Genomic DNA, 12,587 nt, shown 5'->3' with positions numbered 1-12,587 from the left:
TATTATATATATATATATATATATATATATTATATAATATATATTATATATATATATATATATATATGAATTACGCACGCACACAAGCGCACACACACACACACACACACACACACACACACACACACACACACACACATATATATATATATATTACATTTATGCATTTAGCAGACGCTTTTATCCAAAGCGACTTACAGTGCATTCAGGCTATCAATTTTTATCCTATCATATATATCATATTTTATCATATATATATATATATATATATATATATATATATATATATATATATATATATATGTACACACACATAACAAGCAATCCGTGACACAACAGCCAGCAGTTAATTTCCAGTACTTCAGAGAGCATCCATCGCTCAGTTAATGCAGTGCTGACTCTTAACAATCAGGGAGATCATTGCATTAGCAGGTGCACATTGGCTAAACAGATTCAATCATTAAAACGAATCAGGGTCAAAGAGCTGTTGTGTGTTTGGGGGATACCTGATTTCTTGGAGGTGGTGGACATCCCGCTGGACAGGGGGTAGGTGTTAATCCAGCCCTGAGTGCTCTGCTGACGGGAACCCATGGTCATGTCCATGTTGTTCCTCGGGTCGGTGGCGTTCATCACTGACAAACTGTTCAGGGACGGATCCTGGTTGTCTGTGAGAGGAAACGTTGTTAAACGAAGGGTTTTGCTTCTTTTAATTTTATTCTCCTGTCTGGTACCTACACTATTAGAGTGAATCTCATGAAGAGTGTGCAGATCATAATGTACCCCCCCACCCAAAAAAGACATATGCTTAAAGAAAATTAAGCCAATTTATTTATAATAAATACTTTTATTGCATTGTGACATTTTCATGATGTTTTCACGTTTAGCCAAAATTTGAATTACCGTAATATGTCCTGTTCTTAGTTTCTTAGTAATACTCATTTTTCTTTCATTTATGTTTCTAATATTTTCATTAAATATTATTCCAATGATAATTAATAGACTTTTTTACACTTTAAAAATACAATTTATTTTTTAATGTGCATAAAAAGTGCACTTAATATAAAATAATACATAATATACAATTATGCCCATTTATGTGTATTAAGTGTATTTAATATTATGTGCACAAGGAAAGCAAATTAACTGAAATTAATTTAATTAATTATTTTAATAATGTGTCAGAAAATGTGCACAATTGTCAGAAAGAAAATGCATTAATTTTTTTTTATCTCATTAAAAATATATTATGTACTATTTTTGTACTTATGTATTATATTTATCGCACATAAAGTAATTAACGGAAATTAACTGAATTTTTTTTTTTTAAATGTGTGGAAAAAAGAATGATTTTTTTTACATGAAAAAATAGCGCTAAATTCATTAGTGGAAAATATATAATAATAATTTTAAAAAAAACTATAATTTTTTTTTGTGTGTAAAAACGGAGCACTTTCCAATAATATTAAATTGAATATAAAATCTGATTTAGGGGTGAGATGTGACATGCTCCTGACAGGTGCCGTGAGATTCACTCATTATTTGTAAATTAATGTTCATCTTTGACCCCATTTCCAACTTTCTCCTTTCACTATTTTGTTCCATCATTCCAGCACTTTTTCTCCTTTCCCTTTCCCATTAGCTTTAATGAATTATTAACACACAGCATCCGAAGAAGTCAAGCCTGCAAATTATACATTCGACGAGTAAATACCAAGCGAAGCAACTGATTTGTGGTGCTGTCTGGCGATGTAGCACATCACACGATGGAGAGGCTTTAAGGGACGAATGAAGTCTCAATTAGTCCTCTGATATTGAAATGATCATGCATTTTACATGAGAGCGCTAATGTTCTGATGAGATCATGTTTTCTACAATGGATAGGGAAGGGTGGTGGCGGTTCAGGCGGGGAGAGACGGGACAGACGCATTTGTCAATTTGCGCTTGGCGACAAATTGATAAATTCGGCCGTCCGGATGACTGCCGTGCATTTTTAGTACAGGTTTCAAATTTGCACATGCAAATTTGAACCAAATAAACATGCTCCTGCTGCACTGTAGTTGCACAGTTGTAGCAAGAGAGGCTTACTTAATATCGATATCGGAGAAGTGCTGGAAACGATAAGCGATCCGAAAATCCCAGCAGATAGGGAGCTTTGAGGGGGATTGGCGCCAAGCTCACCAGGTGGCACGAGCTGACTAGCAGCTAGGTACTTCTTATCAGAGAGGATGCTGGCGTAGAAGCGGATCATGATGCTGATGTCCTCACGCAGATGCTTGTCTCCCTGAGTGGGGAACTTTGAAGCGACGCTGAGAAAAAAAACAGATAAAAATATTGTGTATTCATTTAATTTACTAAGCACACAAGCAGCCAAAAATATAAAGTAGCTTAGCAAAGACTACCGACTTAAGGAATAGTTCAACTAAACATTTAAATCAACTACGAATCAAAAGAGTTATCTAGGGCTGACAAACTATTAATCGTGATGAAGCGCATCCAAAATATAAGTTTGTGTTTACATAATATATATGTCTGTGTACTGTGTATATTTATTAATACACATACATGCATTTAAGAAATTAGAAAAAAATTGTATATTTATATATAAACTATTTATAGTGATATATAAGTTAAATATAAATATACATTTTTTTTTTACAAATATATACATGTATATAGTGTGTGTATATACACTACTTGTAATAAAATAAACATTAACAGAAATAAAAAAAATATATACTTAAAACTATTTTATTTTAGCCAGTTGCCAAGTTTAAATTGAAAGACCTAAAATAACTAAATCAACTAAAACCTTATAAAAATAAATGCATTAATTTTATATAAATTCTTTAATTTCTAATTCTTTTTAACATGCATTACTTTTGAGTTTTTAATAATAATTAACTCATTCTTACTCGTTCACCTATTCATTATTCTTAATGCTTCCCGTAAAATTAACTTTAATATATAATTATAACATAATAAAAAAATATAAAAAAAAAACAACAACACCCAAATCAGGATAATAATTGTTAGCTAAAAGTAAAACCATAAAAAGAAAATTTCATTATTTGTAATACTGTTCAACTGAAATAAAATAAAATAAAATATACTTATTTTCTTTCAGCTAGTTAACAAAAGAAAATTTCTCATTTGAATTTCTTCAAATTAAAGTACTAAAATAAAATTAAAGAAAAAGAAAAAAGTAAAAAAAAAAAAAATACAAAAACTTTAAAATGTTCCATTTAAAAATACTTACAAATAAAATATATTTAAAAATACTTAAATATTAAAAATAACTGCAGAAAATATTTTTTAAAAAAAATCTAATTTAAAATGTTTACAAACTGTAACTGTACATCAATGATACTAAAGTCACACTGCTACAACAACAGGTTTTTATTTTTAGTCATTTTCTGACCCTTAAAAACAGAAGTTTAAAAAAGACAATATCTTCATCAGTGTAAAGTGTGAAATGCCTTTACTTTGATGTAGATATTCAGATATGACTATACACAAACATTAAATAACAATTTTACAATGGTCTATAGTCAGTTTTTATCGTATAAACAACATTTTAGCAGTTTGTTTTCATTTGTCATTGTTTACAGTAAAATCTGTATGCACAATAGCAGCATTTAACCATTTCCTCCACAAGCAATTATCATATCAAAAACTCCAATCTAAGCAGTACCTGAAATAATCGAAGGCGGTGGAGTAAATCTTTTCCCGCAGGACGTTACGGATGGTGGCGTTGGTCACTACGTCAGAATGCAGGAGGGCAAGTCCGAGTGTCAACAACCTGAGGGCAGAGAAATGGAGTAAAATCCTAATATCTTTTTCTTGGTGTCAACCAGGGTTATTATAATTACCTAAAACTAAAATTAAAACTAAATTCATAAACAAATACTTGAAATTGAAAACTAAATGAATTAAAATATAAACAAACTTATTTTATTTCAGCTAGTTCTCAAAGCCACATTTCTCATTTTCATTTTAACTTGATGTACTAAAATAACTAAAACCGAAATAAAAATGAATAAAAACTATATAGATATATTAAAAACAACAATTAATAAAAATGACAAAAACAAACAACTAAAACTTTTATTAAAATGAAAATGAAAAATACAAAAATAAAACTATAAAAATATCTCACATTAACCAAAATAACAAGTGTACATGTGATAAACTGCACTGAAAAAGGATATGGATTGTGTAGGATTTACTAACAATTTTCCTTCCAAAATTGCTGGTAATTTTTACAAATAATTACAAAACATACCAAGTAACACATCAAATTAAATGTGAAATTTTGAATTAGAAAGACTGAAATCATATTTTCTTGTAAAACGTACTGTGCATAATCGTCGTAAAAAATCACTGCAAAATCGGCAGTAAAATATATTTAATTTTTCTTATGCAAAGTCAAAAAAACAAACAAAATAAAACAAAAAAATTTCCAAGTTTTTTTTGGATTTAGGGGTGAAATATGACCTGGGCTTGTTCTTGAAAAGTTCTGTGAAACTCACTCATTAAGTGATTTGTAAATTTATTTAGTTTTTCAGCCCATTTATGTTGAATTAACTTTCTGGTAAAATGTTCTCCAATAATCTTTATTCCAAACGTGAAAAAAAATGTCAGTGCAGTCTTCTTACTAACCTGAAACGTGGTCCAATGGCCGCCACGTGGCGGTTCAGGCTGCTTTTCGGGCCGCCAACATTGAGAGACAGAGACCTTTGCAGAAGACTGCCGAAAATCTCCACCTGATCAGCACTGCTGTATTTGGCGATCTCAAAGCGCTGGACCAGAAACTGGACAAATGGAGAAAAAAAAAAGACTTGATGGAATAAATAAAATGTTTGGCATTTTGGTAAACCAAAAAAAAAAAAAAAGTTGCATCACAACAAATTAAACCAAATTGTTTGCTCAAACAAACCAATTCTGTAGCAACATGAAGTAAAAGGTTTATTGACGCAATTACACAAGAGCAACCCTCGTCAAAATAGAAGAGCTATTATTGGTGTGTCTCATGAGGAGTTTCCGGACAGGTAAATCCACAGCTATCAAAATGCCCAAAAGCTTGGACGGATGAACAGGGTAACAGGAGGTATTATTGGTGTGGGTGTAGTGGGGCGTGACGTCGGGCGGGCAGGGGACGGGCTGACTTTCCTCTGAGGCCGCCAGGGGGTCCGCCTCCACCTGGGTGTCGGAGAACAGCCCCATCTTCAGCTCGACCGTCATCTGCCACGCGCCTGCCATCTCCCGCATGAACTGACCCCAGAACAGAGGAGAAACTCAGTGAACACTAGCAAAAAGCACTGGAACACCTGCATAGCTGAGACGTAACATGTGGAAACATCTAATATAACAGCTCAGATTCAGGCTTCAGAATACTAGTGCATTGTGTACATTCTTGTGCGAATGTTTTGAGGTGTTCAATGCAATACATTACATAATTGTAGAATAAAATGAAAGTTATATACTGTATATATATATATAACATGATTAAGTTATAATATATTAGTATTATATATTTATATTATAAAAATATAATACAAAATATTATATAATAAAAAAAAATATTAATTATATTTTAAGTTAATAAATACAATTGTAAATAATTACAATAGTATTTTAAAGTACTTATTTATAAGTAATTGTCTATTTTATTTCTGGAAGTTTTAGCTGCTGACAGCCTAAAGCCCATTTATATAATATAATAGAAAATATAATATAATAATTGTATATTAAGTTGATATATTATTATAAATTAATAATGAATAAATAAATATAAATGTGTTATAATATAATTAAGCAAATTAAAAGAATAATTACATTAGTATTATAAAGTACTATTTTACATTTCATTTTATTTTATTTCTGGCAGTTGCAGCTGATAATAAATATATATTAATTGAATAACTCTTGTGCTCAAATTCAGTAGTATTATAAAGTACTACTTTGCATTTCAGTAAGTTTTTAATTTATTATTTTATTTCCTGCTGCTTGAATATTATGTTGGTTATGTGATTACAGCTCTCTGTTATTTACTTGCCTTTTTTAAGCGGTTTTATTATTTATTGTTTACTGGAATAATTAACTGAGATTTATTTTCTTCTTTTCGGCATACTTACATTTTATTTGGGTTTTGAGAACCATATAATTTTACTGGCATTGACAAAATAGTTGTATTATCATATGCATATGTGTGTATCTTACGGGAACTTCAACGCCTGTCCTTGCAGCCAGGAGCCATTCCCAGCAGGCAATAGCTGTTTCCATGCCATTCTCAGTGAACATCTTTAATGGAGACCAGCACAGTTGATGCAGCAGCTGAGGATCCCATTCTACACAATAAACACAACATTAAACCAAAACTCAGCTGACTTTGTTAATGACTGCCTTTGGTCTCACTGATCGTCTTGTCCTGTTATCTATAAAAACAACAAACTGTAAAACTGAACTTGTTTTGTGGTATATGTCAGTCTTTCATTATGCAATTTGATTCTTTATTGCAATTTGATGACATGAACATCTACTTGAAATGTAGTAACATGCCTTTGGAGCTGATCAAGAGCGCAGCCATTTTGAACATGGCTTCAGTGAAGGCTTCCGGCTGGCCTCCGTCCAGAGCTTCATTCATCTGACGAATCATCAGCTTGTTCAGATCTGACGTACTCCCCGTGGCCTCAGAGAAATGGATCATCCCTGCCACCTGCACACGAGACACGTGAGGAGTTAAGACTCTGAGCTTCTTTCATAAAACTCCCAGCAGCCTCGGCTTTATTATTCAGCATTACCTCTCCAGCATAGCGGTTTCTCAGGTTGAGGGAGGCCATGAAGTTGGAGTAGTCTTTCTTCACGCATGCTGGTCTCTCTGTGAGCTGAGTGGTCTGAAACAGGAACATTACTGTTAAATACTAAAATATTTTTTTTTTTTTAATTTTTTTTTTACTTGAAATAAAATGAATGCTAACTCCTAAATTAAATTAAATTAAATTAAATTAAATTAAATTAAAAAATTAATTTAAATTAAATTAAATCAGTTAGAAATAAAACTCTAAAATTTAATAAATTAAAATATAATTTTTTTAACTTGTTTTATTTCAGCTAGTTGCAAAAAAACAATAACCCAATAAAATAAAAAAAATTAAATAAACTTAGTTGTTTTATTTCAGCTAGTTGCCAAGTCATATTTTCTCATTTTCATTTAGTTTAACTTGATGTACTAAATAAATACTACTAAAACTCAAAATAAAAATAAATAAAAATTATATAGACATATATACAAAAAAAATTATTGGATCATAGTTAAAATGAAAATGGAAAAAAGAAAAAATAATTCAAAATATTAACAAAACTATTATAGTATCTCAGTAATACCAAAAAAACACTGGTCTGAAATGACAGTGAACATACTCTTCACAGAATTTCCTGATTGTTTATTATCACTAAGGAACTAGTCAATACATCCCTTCGGCATGAACTAAAGCTCAACACAAGCTGGTCATCTTACACCCAGACTGGTGCTCTGACGGTTGTATCCAGCGAAGTGCAGGATGCTCTCAGTGGCCATAGCCAGACCCGTGTGCTGAGACAGACCCGACACCCAGTTCTGATGCTTATTCAGGTACTCCTGTGGAAAATACACTGATGATGTTAAAAATAACTGCAGAGGATAAGAGTGATAGTGGATCTAAACATCAGTTGTGTTTTGAATGGGAGGGCAAACCTGCAGGTGAGATTTGGTGACCGATGGCGCCCATTTCATGGCCTCTTTTAGGATTTCTCCACAGCGGGCAGCAAAGTCTTTCACTATGCTCTACACATGACATATAAAATCACAAATCTATCACTAACACATATGCAATACCACACTTTTTAATAAGAAGCCAAATTCATATCTATGCTTTTTTTTAAATCATTTTATATTCCAGTAAAAAAAGCCAAATAAACTTTTACATTTTTACAGTAAGTTAAACTAAAAATTAAGCAAAAATAATAAATGAATATATATTTATATTAAACATAAATATATGTATATTTTTGCGTTATGTGTAATAAAAAATATTTTTTTGATTAATTATTTTATATGAATATAATACAAATACATACATATAAATCTGATTCAAATATATTCATATTTACGATGTATATTATAAATATTTATATTTAAAAAATTGTACGTATAATATAAATATACATAATTTATTTTATACTGTATATTTATAACACAAATATAAATTATTGTTATTATTGTTATTATTATTATTATTATTATCATTATTATTATTATTTGTATACATTTATATAATTACACTTTAATAAACATTTATTATAAAAATGTAAATAAAAAGTTTTAAAAAATAATAAAAACATTTTATATAAACCATAATATATAAATAAAATTTGTTGCAAGTACATAAAATTCCTGCAGTTTTATTAAGTGTAAAATAAAAAGATTAAGTCAAGTAAATGTACCTCTCTGGCCTCGTATGTATCCGGCACTGTGATGCGATACGGCGTGTCCGGTATGTCATAATACGGCTGGTCTTTGTGGATGTCCTGAAGAACATTTTAAGATTTAAGAAATCTCTCCTGTAACATCTCCATATGAGGAAACACATATTAACTTATTTATTTATTATTTATTAAGAAGCACTTACAGCGCTGAGTGAAAGAGACAGGGTCTGTAATATATCCAGCATGGTCTTCAGGACACGACCGCTCCACAACAAGTGCGGAAAACTAGACGAAAAACAAAGAGACACAGCTGCACTGAACACTCAAGAAGAAGAAATACACTTTTCTACTGTTTGTGAGATAACAGATGGTTATCTAAGCCACACGAAAACATGACAACATATCTACAGAAACACTTCTGAGTTCAGGACAGTCTGTGATTGTAAAGGAGAAGGACCCACGTCTCAGCGAGTCCTGACAGATATTTGTCCGCCACTCTGCGGATTCTCTTGTGAATGTGGTTGAAGTTGACCAACAGGAACTGAGCATGATTTTCTAACTCCTCCTCATGAGCTTTGGTCTTTTCCTAGAAAAAATTATATGTAACATTAGAGGATAACGACGAGTGGCCAAGTCGAGGTGTTAAAGCTGTTCACCTGAGTTCTCATTTACCTTGTCAGCCATCATCTGAAGAAAGACATCAAAGACCTTGTCACCCACCGCAATGACACACTGCATCATTCCTGAGAAAACACGAGGAACACAATCACAGCGAGGCTGACAAATGATCATCCACTGATCATATAATAAAATAAGATTCTATGGGTGAAAACAGACATCAAACATTCTCCAAGAGATTAATCACAGTACATTAAAGAATGACATTTTTCTAAAATGTTGTGTTTAAATGAGGAAATGTATAATTGGAAAAGGTCCTGATTTGCATACATTTTTAACATATCAATATGAACACTGGATAAAGCTCGGTTTAAAGTTATTGTTGCTGTAATAGTGTATCAGAGTCAGAAAATACAGTATTTTTAACAGGCAGAATTTTTTTTTTTTTACTGTTTTTAGAAATAAAATGTTCTATAAATCAAGGGAATGATATGTGACCCTGGAGCACAAAAGCAGTCTTAAGTCTCTGGGGTATATTTGTATCAATAGCCAAAAATACATTGTATGGGTCAAAATTATAGATTTTTCTTTTATGCCAAAAATCATTACGATATTAAGTAAAGATCATGTTCCATGAAGATATTTTGTAAATTTCCTACTGTAAATATATCAAAACTTAATTTTTGATTAGTAATATGCATTGCTAAGAACTTCATTTGAACAACTTTAAAGATGATTTTCTCAATATTTAGATTTTTTTTTGCACCCTCAGATTCCAGATTTTCAAATAGTTGTATCTCAGACAAATATTGTCCTCCTAACAAACCATACATCAATGGAAATATTATTTATTCAGCTTTCAGATGGTGTATAAATCATGATTTTGAGAAATTGACCCTTATGACTGGTTTTGTGCTCCAGAGTCACATATATGAACAAGCTGCTCTTCAGAATATAGATAGAAATAAAATGTATCTGTAAGTGCTACTGAAAAGGAGTCATTTTGAGAGAACAAAATCATAAGTTAAGTCTTAAATCATCTAGAAACAGATGAATGTTCAAACCCACCTGATTTATCCTTCTGGATGGCTCGGTCCTCGAAGTATCGAAACATCACTTGGAAGCGATCAGAATCCAGTGAGCGTAACACCCTGAGAAGATACAAGAGGTCACGTGACTGTTCAGACTAAACATACGTCCCCTGCTCAACAGATCCGGCGTACCTCATGTACTCCAGGCGGTAGACGGACAGCAGGTAGGTGGACATGGCGAAGTCCAGTTTATTGATGAGCGCAGCGACTTCCGGCGGAGGATCCAGCAGGTTAATGATGGTGCCTCTCAAATCATTCAGCTCAGCCTAGAAACACAACACATAGTGTTCAGTTTACAGGGTGAAACTGTGACGCGTGTGGAGGCACAATTTTAGCAATCATGTCAGGAAAGACTATTCACATTCAGTGATATTATCAATTGTGACTCTGGAGCACAAAACTAGTCACAAGGGTCAATTTTTTGAAATTGATATTTATACATCAGCTGAAAGCTGAATAAATAATCTTTCCATTGATGTATGGTTTATTAGGAGGACAATATTTGGCTGAGATACAACTATTTGAAAATCTGGAATCTGAGGGTGCAACAAAATCTAAATATTGAGAAAATCATCTTTAAAGTTGTTCAGATGAAGTTCTTAGCAATGCATATTACTAATCAAAAATTAAGTTTTGATATATTTACGGTAGGAAATTTACAAAATATCTTAATGGAACATGATCTTTACTTAATATCCTAATGATTTTTGGCATAAAAGAAAAATCGATCATTTTGACCCATACAATGATTTTTTTGTCTATTGCTACAAATATACCCCAGAGACTTAAGACTGCTTTTGTGCTCCAGGGTCACAAATAGTCTGCCCTCACACTATCAGATGAAAAAAACATTTGAACTTAACTGAGCTGGATAATATGAAAGCCCATTTCTGCCAGACGATTAAATCAAAATCAATATCTTCTCAAAATTCTGACTTTTGTTTCTTGCAATTTTGAGGATTTCCTCATATAAACTCAAAACTGAGAAACACAAACTCACAAATCTGAGAAGACAAGTCAAACAAACTCAGAATTGTGATTAAAAATAAAGGAACTCGCAATTACTATTATTCCACAACGGTACCAAAAAAACAGAAGAACTCAGAGTTTTGAAAAAAAAGAGTCAGAATTGTGAGATATAATGGAAATTGAGAATTGTGAGAATAAAGTCACAATTCTGAGTTTGCATCTCAAACTTATGACTTTTTTCTCAAGTGCAAGACTGAATTGTGAAATATAAAGTCGCGGTTACCTTTTAAAAAAAATTATTCAATGGCAGAAACAGGTTTCCACAGGACAGTGTCACTGTTGGCTACTGTAGAGCTGCTTTACTGTTGAACTGAGTTTGTGTCATGATTGCTGAAATTATGCTAGACTAACTAACACCGTGATTTCCCTGTTTAACATTTTTAAGCTGCTTCAAAACGGTCCGTATAAAGCCCTACATGTGTAGAAATAAATGTGACTTGAATTTACCAAAATGATCACATGTCTGATTTGGCAATATCAGAAGCAAAGAACAATCGGACTTTTACTGAATGAGCAGTACCGGAGTGACCGTGTCATTCTTCAGGGCAGAGTTATACTGCAGCTCTGAGCGCAGCGGCTCTCCGCTTGGGAACGTCAGCAGGGGGGACTTGGTTGCGATCTCACACACTCCCTCATACCACTCCTCCGGCCACAAACCTGAACGTGACAGATGACAAAACACTGAGATCGATAGTCACACCTACAAACTGGATGGCTTATGTTAGCCTTTTATTTAATATTGGGGTATTTTTAACACAACATTAAGAAGCAGTATAATTATAAAGCCTCCGTCCTTTCGTCATATAGAACTACAGTACTGGTAAAAGTGATAATATATTGTTCAATCTTAAGAAAATAAACAGCTACAACATACATGTTGACTTATGATTTATACATGAGAGTTATCTGACCTGAGCCCTCGACAGCGAAGCCCATCACAACTGAATACAGCCAGAAATCTCTGAACAGCTTCTGCAGTCTCGGTTTGGCCTCTTTTATGGGCAGCAAACGTTTGGTCAGCTGTAAGATTAAAAAAGCAGTCAGATGAGATTATGAACCGCATGGCACAATCAGGTTTTATCCAAAATGATTATATATGCAGAGTAAAATAAAGTGTGAAAAAGGCAGCAACATAACAGCCGATTTTGTGAAACTGACTCAAGCAAGCATTATAAAAAAATTGCAAATCTGCATTTATTTGATTAAAAATACAGTAAAAACAGTAATACTGTGAAATATTATTTTCTATTATAATATAGTTTAAAATGCAATTTATTCCTGTGATGACAAAGCTGAATTTTGGCAGCCATGAACAAAAATAATAAATTATTATTAGTAGAAACAGGAGTTAATTACATTTAACAATATATTTAAATAGAAAAAAAT

General features: G+C 32.3%; 1 protein-coding gene across 3 annotated transcripts in view; it reads right to left on the bottom strand.

The window, feature by feature from the left end:
• Nucleotides 1–12,587, bottom strand: part of pi4kaa (phosphatidylinositol 4-kinase, catalytic, alpha a) — a 41,918-nt gene that overhangs the window by 12,782 nt on the left and 16,549 nt on the right. For 2 of the 3 annotated variants that reach the window (XM_042765612.1, XM_042765613.1), the window contains exons 20-38: nt 12,113–12,221; nt 11,722–11,858; nt 10,305–10,438; nt 10,150–10,232; nt 9,136–9,206; nt 8,925–9,049; nt 8,667–8,748; nt 8,482–8,565; nt 7,733–7,822; nt 7,517–7,636; nt 6,801–6,893; nt 6,559–6,715; nt 6,220–6,347; nt 5,122–5,271; nt 5,052–5,057; nt 4,660–4,814; nt 3,692–3,799; nt 2,086–2,306; nt 507–665 (exon numbers count right to left, since the gene is read on the bottom strand). In XM_042765612.1, coding sequence (XP_042621546.1) covers nt 507–665; nt 2,086–2,306; nt 3,692–3,799; nt 4,660–4,814; nt 5,052–5,057; nt 5,122–5,271; nt 6,220–6,347; nt 6,559–6,715; nt 6,801–6,893; nt 7,517–7,636; nt 7,733–7,822; nt 8,482–8,565; nt 8,667–8,748; nt 8,925–9,049; nt 9,136–9,206; nt 10,150–10,232; nt 10,305–10,438; nt 11,722–11,858; nt 12,113–12,221 — 2,212 coding nt within the window. The remainder of the gene's footprint in view (nt 1–506; nt 666–2,085; nt 2,307–3,691; nt 3,800–4,659; nt 4,815–5,051; nt 5,058–5,121; nt 5,272–6,219; nt 6,348–6,558; nt 6,716–6,800; nt 6,894–7,516; nt 7,637–7,732; nt 7,823–8,481; nt 8,566–8,666; nt 8,749–8,924; nt 9,050–9,135; nt 9,207–10,149; nt 10,233–10,304; nt 10,439–11,721; nt 11,859–12,112; nt 12,222–12,587) is intronic. The other variant, XM_042765615.1, reaches the window with a different exon arrangement.

Source organism: Cyprinus carpio, chromosome A10 (genome assembly GCF_018340385.1).
Source record: "Cyprinus carpio isolate SPL01 chromosome A10, ASM1834038v1, whole genome shotgun sequence".
Taxonomy (NCBI): domain Eukaryota; kingdom Metazoa; phylum Chordata; class Actinopteri; order Cypriniformes; family Cyprinidae; genus Cyprinus; species Cyprinus carpio.
The sequence above is the reverse complement of the archived record's forward strand: the minus strand, read 5'-3'. Positions and strand labels throughout refer to the sequence as shown.